The sequence below is a fragment of the Carassius auratus genome, chromosome 15, assembly GCF_003368295.1.
Source record: "Carassius auratus strain Wakin chromosome 15, ASM336829v1, whole genome shotgun sequence".
In the NCBI taxonomy this organism is placed as follows: Eukaryota; Metazoa; Chordata; class Actinopteri; order Cypriniformes; family Cyprinidae; genus Carassius; species Carassius auratus.
Genome location: NC_039257.1, coordinates 21,929,540 through 21,942,444, shown reverse-complemented (window position 1 = coordinate 21,942,444; position 12,905 = coordinate 21,929,540). Strand labels below are relative to the sequence as shown.

The 12,905-nt window shown below is 36.2% G+C and overlaps 1 protein-coding gene across 1 annotated transcript; it reads left to right on the top strand.

The window, feature by feature from the left end:
- The first annotated feature begins 5,859 nt into the window (after positions 1 to 5,859).
- On the top strand, positions 5,860 to 12,613 carry LOC113115480 (uncharacterized). Its single transcript, XM_026283074.1, has 7 exons — positions 5,860 to 5,898; positions 6,715 to 6,808; positions 7,319 to 7,417; positions 9,456 to 9,645; positions 10,206 to 10,402; positions 10,523 to 10,623; positions 12,608 to 12,613. Exons 1-7 carry the CDS (start codon positions 5,860 to 5,862, stop codon positions 12,611 to 12,613), a joined length of 726 nt encoding a protein of 241 aa, XP_026138859.1.
- Positions 12,614 to 12,905: the final 292 nt, after the last annotated feature.

Sequence of the window (12,905 nt, the reverse complement as noted above, 5' to 3'; positions counted from 1 at the left end):
TACATAGCCTATTACGTGTATTTGTTTTTATTTATGCTATTATAATTACACCGGGTCACCAACTAATGACAGATTGAAATCTACAGTAAATTAACACATCCTTCTTGACTCTTCAACTGAGTGTAATGGTATTTAAGAAGCCTTTAACATTATGTGCTCAACATTAAATCTGTAACATGTAGCTAACATTAAGAATAGGGTTGTGCCGGTGAGGAAATGTTCCCATTGATTAGTTAACTTGTGACAACACCAGTGTTATTTGTTAATCTCTTCTGTAGATTTTGATCTTTTTAAGTTTTTACGATATATTGTTAATTACAGAAAAACAGTAAAATAGTACAATAATAAATAAAAAATAAAATAAAAACTTGCGTATAGCCTACTATAATCAAACTAATAAGACGGGTGACATAAAAAAGACGGATGATGTCACATGCTCAGATTTGCTTGACCAATCGGCAGAATCGGCACATGTGGAAAAAGAATTTTGAAGTCATTTATTCGTTTTTTTTGCCTCTGAACTAAAAAATAAAAAAATCAAGCCGAAATCTTGTTTTTTCGTTTTTTGAAAAAAACTAAAAAATGAATAAAGGGGCCGTTTTCTCGTTTCTGCTTATTTCATTTCAAACTGGAAAACAAACTATCAAAACGTACATGGACCCATACACAAAACAAAATTACGAGAAACCACCTGTTTTTCTTTTGTCGTTTCAAACCAAAAACAAAGAAACTGTAAAAAAGAGCCATTCTCCCGTTTTTGGTTCTGAATCCAAAAACGAAAAATGACAAAACCAAAATCAAATAACGGTCCGATTTTGTTTTTTTGAAATTCCTTTTTCCATTTTTTCGTTTGAAGATCTACATTGAAATACAGACAGGTTGGCCACATGACCCGGAAGTAATAGTAAATATGGCCTATCAAAATAAAAGCCAAGCTTTTAGAACGGTCATAATATGCAGCGCTAACGTTACTAGAGTAACGTTAGAAGAAGAAAAATCAATTAATAAATAGCCTTATATGAACCTGGACCGGAATAAATATGTTAGCAACAGTAGTTTATTACAGCTATTTAATATCGTGCCTATCCAGGCATCACCAGTCACGTTTAATGAGCGCATTGTTTGGCTCAATACAGTTAGTAATATAGGTTAACCTAAGAACTTATTGTGTGTGCAGAGTTGTTACTGTTAGCGCTATATTATATAATTAAATTTATATTTAATGTGGTTTCCACCGTGATGGATAACTGTTCCCCCTTTCTACCAGCAGGTGGCAGTATTTAAATGACTGACTGTCTTTGGTAACTGTTTTAAATCAAGATTACTGATACAGATGTATTTATTGTTGTTCATTTTATTTTGTTTTTGATTTTATTTGCCTAGTTATCATCATCATCATTCACCCAGCCCAGAGTTAAATCTGCTTCTGTTTTAACCTGATTATAACACTACTATCAGCTTCTTATAGCAGCTCAGACAACAAACTCACATCAGACATGTCCTAATCCTAATGTAGGCCATCTGGTCAAAATAATGATTTACCAGTGTGCTATATACTGTGTGAATCATTCTTCTCTATACACATTCCAGTTTGTATAACATACAAAACTCCGATTGTGTCATGCAAGTGAAGAGAATCCATACAAGTCTTGAAACTTTACACAGTACATACATGCTTTCAAGGGCATTGCATGTACAATCAATGGCTGCAGAACATTTGTTAAGCCCTAAGGTAAGAACATTTTACAAGGTCCTCAAAAGAAAACCCAAAAACATAATTACATTACTAAAAACAGGCTGTCAACGCTGATTACATCAGCAATAACTGCAACAAAACGTTTCCAGTAACTTTTGATACGTCCTGCTTATTGACTTGGACGAATCTTTGCCCATTCCTCTGTACAGAACAGCTTCAACTCTTGGATGTTGTTGGGTTTCCTCACATGAGCTGCTTGCGTCCTCATCCTTCCACAACATTTCAATCATTTTAAGGTCATAACCTTTGACTCTGCCTTTCCAAAACATTCACTTTATTCTTCTTTAAGGTAGGTGGATATATTTTGTCACAATATAATATCTATAATAGTATAACGTATAAATTGAGTTTGTAACTCCCTTCTGGTACATAGCAGACATTATCAGGCTAATATAGAAGCAATTATAAAAATGGTAAACAGAAATAAACTATGATCAGTGGAGCAAACGACTTTTAAGAAATTCCTCAGATTTTATTTAAAATGCTGGAAACACGGTGTTGAAGAATCACAGCTGCAATAATCAACAATGTAACTTTAACTCAGTAATTCGGGAATAACAATAGTCTTTACTTGTCCATCAGTTTTATAACTCAGTTATAACTGACAATTAAAATCTGACTTTACCATTTTAGGGGTCAAGAGCCCAACTAAAGCAAACACTGACCACTATAATGGTGACACCATTAAAATAGTGATTTTCGTCTTTGTTGATTCTGCATGTTAACATCAGGTCTCGTCAATAATGGTCAATCATCACTTAATTAATCACTTAATTGTCTAATTAACTTTAGCTCTGCTTCAGTGTTAATTTAACACTCCTATTTTAACACTTTCACACTCTTGAGTGTGGTCTCACATGTACTCCCAGCAGAGTTAATTTGACTCAGATTTTTTTGCTGTGCATATATGCAAACACCGTCAACAAAGGTGAGTACAGATGAGCAAAATATGCACACACCCCGATTGTAATTTGTAAGTTTCAATGATTTTAATGTCAGTCTCCCTTTTAATTAATTCCTAATATTTGTATATATTTGTAATGTAAAGCTAAAGGTTGGTGATAATTGTGTTGAAATCAGCTCTTGTTGGACAGTATTCTCTGTGTAAAGAATCTAACCCACATAGCAACATTGTGTCGGCCCAGATCCGCCCCACATTTGGCAACCATGGAAAGATGATCTGGCCCACATGCAGCGTGGAATGATAGCACTTGGGCGGACCGCTCCTGTTTGCCAGAATTGAGCCACAAGCAGGCCATAGCAATGCCACATGTCCGCCAGAGTAAAGAAATTAACCAGAACTGGTCCTTATCTGAGCCACAAAATCTATGTATATTAAATTTTGAAAATGCATTATAAAATGTGTGATGCCTATTATTAATACTATTACTAATACTAATACTATTTTAAGTGGTTTTCTGATGAACATATTTTTAAACTTGTTTAATAAAACATTAGGGGAAGCATGATGCAGATCATAAGTGAGTTCTGAGACCATCATCGAGCTTTGTACTATAACATTAAGTCCTAGGTAATTTTATGCAACATTTATTAAAACACATTTTCATGGTGGTTTTGGTAAAGCAAATTCACATTTTACTACGCAAATTAAGCTATTGTAGATTGTTCCCCCTCAGAGGACCACAATGGAAATAAGCCCATGGCTTTTTTTTGTATTTTATCCTCGACAGTTTTTTAAAAATGCGTATGAATTGGTCTTTTGGGCTTGATTGTACTTGTTTTAACTTTATACGCATTAAGCAAGATTGTGGGTCAGCTTCTCAAAATGCACAGTGGTTCGACAAAGTGGGATATACTTTATTTAAAAAAAAAAAAATTTGAAAAATTGATTGTATAGCTTGAGCAATGTATCCTTTTTATCTTTACTATGCGTTTTGAGAGGGATGCCCAAAACGCGTATCCACAGACCTTTTGCCAGAGGAATCAGTGGCTGCAGACTGGAATGAGCAAGAGGTGGGATCATTGACAAGAGTATCACACTTTGGCACCAACCCCTTTCAGAGTGTACAGGACCAGGAAACTGCAGAGAGGGAATTTGCTCTGCAATGGCCCGATGTGACTGTAATGCTGGACAATGCTGTCAACAATCAACCTGAAGATTTTAAGTCTGGATTTCAAGGCCTGATTGATTTGACCAGAAGACATTGTCAGCGTTGACATTACTTTAGAGACATCAGTGACTTGCTTTAGCCTCAGTGTTCCCAGGACATCATCCCTCAGTGGCTTCTGAAAACCTGTTGTTTATAATTGTTTTTTGTTTTTGCCTTAGCAATATTTTCAGTGCTAAAAAATTGTAACACATAACAATTAAAAAAAAATTGTTATGTGGTAATTTAGGTTAAAGTTGTTGTTTTGTGTGGCAGACTAAACACAGACTGTTGAACTTTGAATAAAAATATGCTTGGTTCAGGTTTGAAATTCATCATCTTTTATTATATAGGCTATGCAGTCTGATATCATAGTAAGCCCCCAGTTGCTAGTCGTGAAGCTCTACTGGGGCACAGGGGCACATTCTTTGTACGTTGCTTAAAACATCCGAGATCAAATGACATCCTAGATCATATCATCGTGCTAATTCTGATCTGGCTAATTGGATTCTACGAACACACCTGCCGGTTATGATTATCTGAGATAATTGCGCGTTCATGCGCTGGTTTAAAAGAGGATATGTATCGATAGTAGAAACATTGATCAGCAATGCTGCTATTGGCTGTTCAGTGTGGCCAAAGAGCATGCACAGCTCTTCTCCTCAGCAGAGCAAGATAGTTTATTCAGAATTTTAATGTTTTATACAAAACGCCAGGAAACACCTTAAAGTCTGCAAAAGCCAGGAGAGAGGGCTGGCAAAAAGTAGCAGATAATTTAAATCCGTTAGAAGTGGCCATGTTAGATTTTTGTAGAACTTATTAGAATAAAGTTTATATTTTTGTATTTTAGTAATTGTATTATTTGTTCGTTGTAATGTCCATCACAACAATAGAACATGGGAACAAATAAAAGTTAAGTACAAAAATATTCTACATAATGGTCATTTTTAGCCTACTTAGCCTTACTAGTCTCTTTTAAAAAGGCACTGTTAAATAAATGTTCTGTTTATAAAAGCAACCATGAAAAAGCATGAGAAAAAAAGAAAATAAACAATCTTAGTTAGTAGGCTACAGTAAAATATTTTTGCTGCATTAAATCAAGTAAGGCCTAATCCAAATGGCTGGTATAGTCATTTCAACTGTTAAATTTTGATTAATAATGAGCTGCTTTCACCTGCGAAAATGAAAACTTAATGTAGCCTACAAATATTTAGCCATGAGTTATTGATCACATTTATGCAAAGAGTTTTTGTTAAAGCCCGACTCCGATTAGTCGAAAATTAGTGCGTTTCCAACAAATTAATAATGCAAAAATAAAGTCATAAAGGAAAAAAAAAATCTCTCAGAAAGTGCCCGTGTCAGCTCCGCTTATGAAACCGCAGTCTAATCCTGTTAACATGAAATAAGCCTGCTCGCGAGCAGGTTTAAGATTGAGCACCTGTTGCTATGAGAGCAAGCCCAGGAAGAGCGTCTAAGAACCAAACTATTCAAAGATCATGACAAATTGCCAACAATAAAATCCAGCTAAGTGAGTTAGCGAAGTACAAAGAATGGGCACTAATATAATTAATTCTAACACATTAAAAACTGTCTTACAGCATTGCAAAAACATTTTATTTCATAAGACATAAGCATGTTTCAGTTTGGCAAGATTTGCACTGAATATTGAATGAAGCAGCTTTCTCTAATAGAGAGACAAGCTTTTGAGCAGATTTGGGCTAGATTTCACTTCATTTGAACAGAAGCACTATTTCAACATTACTGGACTCAGAAACCTGTAAACTGACAATCTTGAGCATTGGAGCTCTAACATTACTTTTTGTGCATATAACTTCTAACACATTAAAAACTGTCTTACAGCATTGCAGAAAACATTTTATTTCAATGGGTTAATCAGTGGTCGGAGTCAGTGTAATAACAGCGAGTTGACATAATTGACACTGGTCATGAGTTGATTCAATTTCCGGTCCTTGGAGATCATTTCCTTTTTGATTAATGGCGGATGACCACGAGGAGAGTGCAGTGTTCAAACAGGTATAATATTTTATAACCACTTAAATTGACCAATTTTCATCATGTTTTGTTTACGTTTCTCAGCGTTCAAAATAATTTGAGTACATTTCTCAACATTGCCAGAGTGCTAACATAATTTATTTTCAGATAACGTAATGCGACAGACCACTGACAGGATCTCGAGGCCGTTTAGTTGTACCACTTTTTAGCTAGCAAATTGAGGTAAGAATGGCATTGTTTGTGCAAGTGAGCAGTTTTAAACGTACATTTTCTTATATTTTAGAATCTGGGGTAACGTTAGATCATTTCTGTGATTTGTGTAACTTAACGGTTACTGTTAACTATTAATTTACGCAAATAGCGCAGCATCCATATTCCCCTTCTTTGGGTTTTCGTTATTTGTGTTGCCAAAATAAGACCTTATAATGCATTTTTGTCTCCAATATTATAGTATAACTGTGCATTGATCGACAAATAATTTTTTTAATTTTTATTTTTTTACGTGGACCTCCATAGCCTCGGATAGTCCAAGGAATTTACAGTATATCGCTGTTATTCTCGTCTTCAAAGTAAAAGGAAGCGGATATAAATTATCAGATAATCAAGCCAGAATCGTTTTGCTGAACTTGTATTTTCTGCCAGCGTATGATTGTGAACTAATTCGCTCATTTGAGACACGTGATTGATGCTTATTCTGCAATAGCAGATACGAATAAACTTGCTGCAATTTCACTTTAATGTAAGTTAACTGCTGTGGGGTGACAGATGGATCCTCTTACAACAGTGGCTCGCTGAATTTTCTTATTAATATTCATTTGCATTTTTCTTGACCAACAGCTTTTCATCATGTTGGTTAAATTTCAATATCAAGGTGTGAAGAAATTTGTAAAACTGAACAGTGATAGTACGTTCCAAGACTTTCTCACTGAAGGTAAGCTAAGAATCTTTTGCTACTGCTTAGAAATGTACTTAGTCATAGAACTAAGCTTGAAGTATAATCCCACAGGGCTTGTGTATTATAAGGTCTCATTTGTTAACAATAATTAATGTGCAAACTAACAATTACTAACTTTAGGTTTAATAAGTAGAAATGTTCATTTTAGTTCAAGCTATGCAATATCGCGTTCATTATGGAAGGCGATTCATCTGCGACAATGAACGCGATATTGCGTAGCTTGTCAGTGATCTACGGCTCTGTCTATTAAATGCCACTCCATTTATAAGCAGGTGATGGCAATTTTAGCAGTGATCACGAAAGCAGCTTTACTGATTAGATGCGCATGATCATATCGTTAGATATATCGCCCAGCCCTAATATATATATATATATATATATATATATATATATATATATATATATATATATATATATATATATATATATATATACTTTTTATTTTCGCTTTAGCAAGAACTGCAGCTCTTGAGGTCTTTGATACAGTGGAAGAGGACATCTTCCATGAATTGATTGAAGGCAGTCCACATTTATGCCTAACAGTAAGATGTCTGGAAGAAAATATTTCTGCTGGTTTGTGTGAGGGTAAGTATATAACGCTTTATATAGTCTTTCAAGGACTCCAGTGTAATTATTCTGGGGATAAAATGCATTTGGGTCAGATAAACACATTTACCTTTAGCAGATGCTGCAGGAGTCTTTAGCAGTTTATTGAATATTATCACATTTGTTTGGGTTAATATCCAATCATGAAAAGGTGGAAAAAAGGATCAGGTGGTTAAGTGTTGACTGCAGCTAGATATAACCGAATGAGAACTGACAAGTGTGTAGCCATACTTATTGTTACTATTTTTGTTTTAAAGGGTTAGTTCACCCCAAAAATGAAAATTAATTACTCACCCTCATTCCTTCCATTTAATCTTAACTGAGCTTTCTGATCCCTCCATAGACTGCAACATAATTGCAACTGTCAAGGCCCAGAAAGTTAGTAAAGATATCATTAACATAGTCCATGTGACCATGTGGTTTCATCAAAAAATATCTTTAAGATAAATGAAGTTCTAACTGGTTTGGAATGACATGAGGCTGAGTAATTAAAGGTGCCATCTGTAATGTTTGGCAAAAAAATCAAGTCATACTCCACATTCCATACCAAATGGGGGCAGTATGCCTCAATAAAGTGAATTGGTCTAGAGTAACAAACGAGAAACGGCAGAGTCTCTATGCTCCGCCCCTACTTTCACAACAACACTACAGCCATAGCCGAAGCCTAACTGTGCGTTCACACAGCCGGCGTCAAGAGCGTCAAAAAATCGCTCTTGCCGCTCTGCTCACGACACTGCAGAAAGATTTGTGAGCGCTCAGACGCTCTAACGTAGATCGAATGCTTATTTTGTATTTAAAGCGGCCGCAAAGCAAACAAGCTTGTTGATCTTGTGCAGACTAACCACAAGGAGTTATAAGTTAACCTCATTAAATATTGTTGTGGACGAAATATTAGGATCCTTTACTTAAAATGAACAATCTCAGACACCTTGGTCCACGTATCACTTTTAATTTATTTTTTATGTCCCTGTACGCAAACAGGGACACATCATAGATTAATACAAACGCTAAACAGCAATAATCAACCTGTCCTTTATTCTGCTTGGGAACTAATGTGCCAACTCTCAAGCATTCACCGTGAGACACACGCAATTAACTTGTTTCACACGCTTTCACGCCACAAATCAATTTTTTCACACACAGAAAAACCACGAAGCAAAGAGGACACGGAGACCAACAGACTACACAGAGCAGGTTAGTTATGATATAATAAAATGGGTAACGTTAAGTTATTGCTAGCTAATTATCAAACGCAGCTACGGTTAGCCATCGCTAACATTAGCATGTTTATCGAACAGCCTTCGATACATTTCTACGTTATAACTTCCCGGAAACAAATACACAAACATATAATACAAACTTCTAGCGAAATACTAACAGCATCTAACTTACCAATGCAAAAGAAATGTTGCAAGTTCGGAGTCGAACCTCATTTCTTTCAGGTCCATCAGTTGTCTCCAGTGATTAAAAGCAGTGCCGATGTTTACTCTGGTTCGGCTCCTTTTCTTATCGGATTTGATTTGTGATTCCGAGCACGGTGGTGGTCTCTTGCCAAGGGCTTGAGCCATCCTTTCTCTCTCTTCCCTGAACTAAAATGAACTAGTGGGCTGTACTTTCCACACGATTGACATCAGGTTCAGGCACGCCGACAAGCCGTGCGAGTTATTCGTGTATTGCAGGTTGGCTGGTGGTTATGTTGCCCGCATATCGCCTCCCATGGCCGAAACTGGAATTACGACACCTGTCGGGCCGGGGCTAGTAATGCTAATTAAGGTTGATATCTCTGCAGCGCTATAACTTGACATTTTTTTAATGACATCATCGCCCCTTATTTCTTCTCATTCTTTTGATGCGTGTAGGTCATGTTATGGATATTTTTACCTCAATTTTTGCCTATGGCACCTTTAATGACAGAAATGTTATTTTGCTGAAGTAACTCTTTAATTGGATTTCTGATACTGTTTGGTTTAATGCCTTTAAAAAAAACATGAAAATTGTTTTGCCTTTCTCTTTCAAGAGTTTTCACCCACAAGATCGTCAACACCCAGCACATGCACGGATACTCTTTCACTCTCTTCAACTGACCATGAAGAGACAGAGAGAGCAGTGCATATTCAAGCCACAATGGCCAGCAACAGTTTTAACATAGACTCTGAAAAGGCAAAACGGGTATGTAAGCATGTTTTCCTTATGGTTCATATCCTGGCGCTTTAAAACTTTGTCGAGGAAGAACCCAAAATGTATTCACTTGGAGATGACTGAAAGTGGAGGACCAAGTCGAAGAAGGAGGATCGATGATGTGCAACAACTTGAAGGAGATGCATGCAGAGAGGCAATTTCTTTCCTTGTCCATACAGCTGATGAAACCGAAGTTATGCAAAAGATGAAGGAAACTTTCAAGCATAGACAAGAACTGGTACATAATCCTGAAAGATCAGCTGATGTCCTTGATGACTTTCAAATATATTTGGATGTAAAAGGATTGGTAAATAAAACATTTATTTTCGTTTTCAAAGATTGTTTTAGATATGTCTGCTTTTTTAAGTGTTGCTAAGGTTACTCTTTGACATTATTGCTACTTGGACTCATTCGTTCATAATTTATCACTGTCGCTCGTACAGTACATGCCAGTGAAAGATTTTGAAATAATTCAAGTAAATACTTTAATTTCTATGTTTGACTCATTTGGACATTCATGATGTTTTAGTCTTAAACAACATGTGCACACAATCAATTTTGGTGGTAAAAGGCTAAAGTAATTTCTTAGAAATCTTGTAATATGTTTTGTCTTTAAGTTTAATCAGGACTTTGCTCTGCTCTTCAATGCTGAAACATCCAACAAGTTTCTTGAACGGTGGGAGACAGCATTCAAGCAAAAGATCATCAATGAAGCCCAGTCTCTAACTTCAACAGCAGAAATTCAGTGTCTTCTCAATGCAGCATGTGGACAAGGTTCTGAAAATGGTTGGCATAATTTGTGAAGATGTCAATTTCATATTTACTCTGGATTCTTGTTATTGTGAGCACAAAATGTTTGTTTTTCTTTTATCCTAAATCGCCCACCATAAACCTCTACTCATTCAGATTTGGACAGTGACATGTCATCTGTCCTGTTGCTGTTGCATCTCCTGCCTCCTGCTCCAGGGAGGAAGAAGACTGTTGACAGACTTGTGCATTTCCCTAAGGTAAAAATACTGTTGCAAAATTGTGAATGTTTGATTATGATTTTGGTTATAAACCCTAAAATGCAATGGATTTCAAACATGGTCTTTGGGACTCAACCCTCTGCACATTCTGTCTCTCTGAGTCTGACCTGACACAGACAATTCTGTCTTTTACTCACCCTCAGGTTGTTCCTGGCTGCTTTGGACAGCCATTGACTTCCATAGTAAGAAAAAAAAATACTATGATGATTAATGGCTGCCCAAAGCGACCTGTTTAAATACTTCAAAATATCTTGTGTTCAGTAGTACAAAGATGTATAAAGGTTTTGAATAACCAATGGTTAACAACCTTTTCTGTCTAAAATTTTCCTTTTAACTGATTGCACATGTTCACTTGCATTATATTGACCTACAGCTCTCAGATGTCCATGTACAACTCTTTGTTTTTGTTCTAACGAAGTCAGTCAGTCACATAGTTTGGTTTGGCTGGGGGTGTATAAGCACATTTTATTTTATTTATTTTTTGGTGATAATTCATTTTAATAAAATTTCCTTTTAATATAATACACAAAGCATGATATTAACTAGTTTTGTTTGGCACGTATTATGTTAAGTGTTTCCTCTGTAAAAGTTTGCAGGCAAACAGCCACTCTTTAATAGCTCATCTAAGAGTCACACACAGTTTCTATCCTTCGTCAATGTTTAGATTATGTGCACAGAGTGGCTGTAGTCGGCAGTTTTGCTCATATTCTGGTTTTCGAAAGCATTTGAACAGTTTTCATGTTGTTGATGCCAATCTAGCTTTTGATTTGCCATCTGGTGAACTGTCATTTCAAAATGTTAATAATCAGTCAGGTTCTTTGTTTGTCAGAGAAAGTTATCCCCAAGTTGCACCCATTGAGAAAAATGTTACCTTTTCCAGGAGAGAGACGGCAGATATACAGTTTGTGCCTCAATTGTGGCCAAATTACAGTGCAGTGGAGTAGCCAATAGCTTGGTATCATCAGTTGTTTCAGACCTTGAGGATCTCACCACGGAACAGCATAACCAACCTCGTCAAGATGTGATTTCTGTCATTCCTCTTAAAAACTCCATCAGATCAGCTGTTGAAGATAGTTTGGGGCATTTTGAGAGTCCCTTTTCCATGTTTAACACTGAAACAAAAATAACGAATTATTTAATTGACAAATGGGGTGTCGTGGAGCCTGTTGGAATTGTGGTTGGCATGAGATATAACATGAGGAGAAATAAAAAAACTGGATGTTATGATCAGGTCCCAGTTAAAGAAACATATGTGTATGTCCCAATTTTGGAAACATTAAAATTTATGTGTCGAAATGTAGATGTATGTACACTGCTGACAAAATTTGCAGAAATCACATTTTGAGGACTTTTGTGATGGAAGTTACTACCTGAATCATCCATTATTCTCAAAACATCCAAATGCTTTACAAATTCAGATGTACTACGATGAATTTGAAACCGCAAACCTTCTTGGCTCTAAACGTGAGGTACACAAGGTTGGTGCTCTTTATTTTGTGCTTCGAAATCTACCATCAAAAAACTGAATTCAAGACTGATGAATATTCATTTGATTGCGCTCTTTCATGCAAGATGTGAAAAAATATGTGAAAAAATATGTCACTGATTAGTGACATGAAGATTCTAGAGTCAGATGGTATAGAACTACCTATATCAACGAGTAGAGTTTATGGCACAATATGTCAAGTAACTGGAGACAACTTGGGGATGCACCCAATCCTTGGGTTCACAGAATCGTTTAGTGGACATTATTTTTGTCGTCTATGTTTGACTGAAAAAGCTGATGTCCAGTTAGTTTACAATGAGGATGATTGTAGAGTTATTTTGCGTGATTGTACAATTTATGAACAACATTGCAGCGAGTTGGAATCTGACCCTCAACTCAAGTCAACACATGGCATCAAAAGAAACTCAACACCCAGTGGTCTTTAGTATTTTCACGTGTGCCACATCTACTCTCTAGATGTGATGCATGACCTCCTGGAAGGAGTTGTGCAATTTGAAATGAAACTACTGTTTGAGTATCTTTCAGAAAAAACTGTTACACGGAGTGAATTGCTCTCCAGAATATATTCATTTGATTATGGATAATTGAAGAGAAAAAAAAACGGCCTACAAAGGTTAATCTAGAGCACAGTGGAAATAGCATAGGGCTCAACTCCATCCAGGCAATCTGTCTCATCAAAAACATTCCATTACTGTTTGGTGATATTGTACCCTTGGGTGATAAAAATTGGCATTTGCTGCTGCTCTTGCTTTAC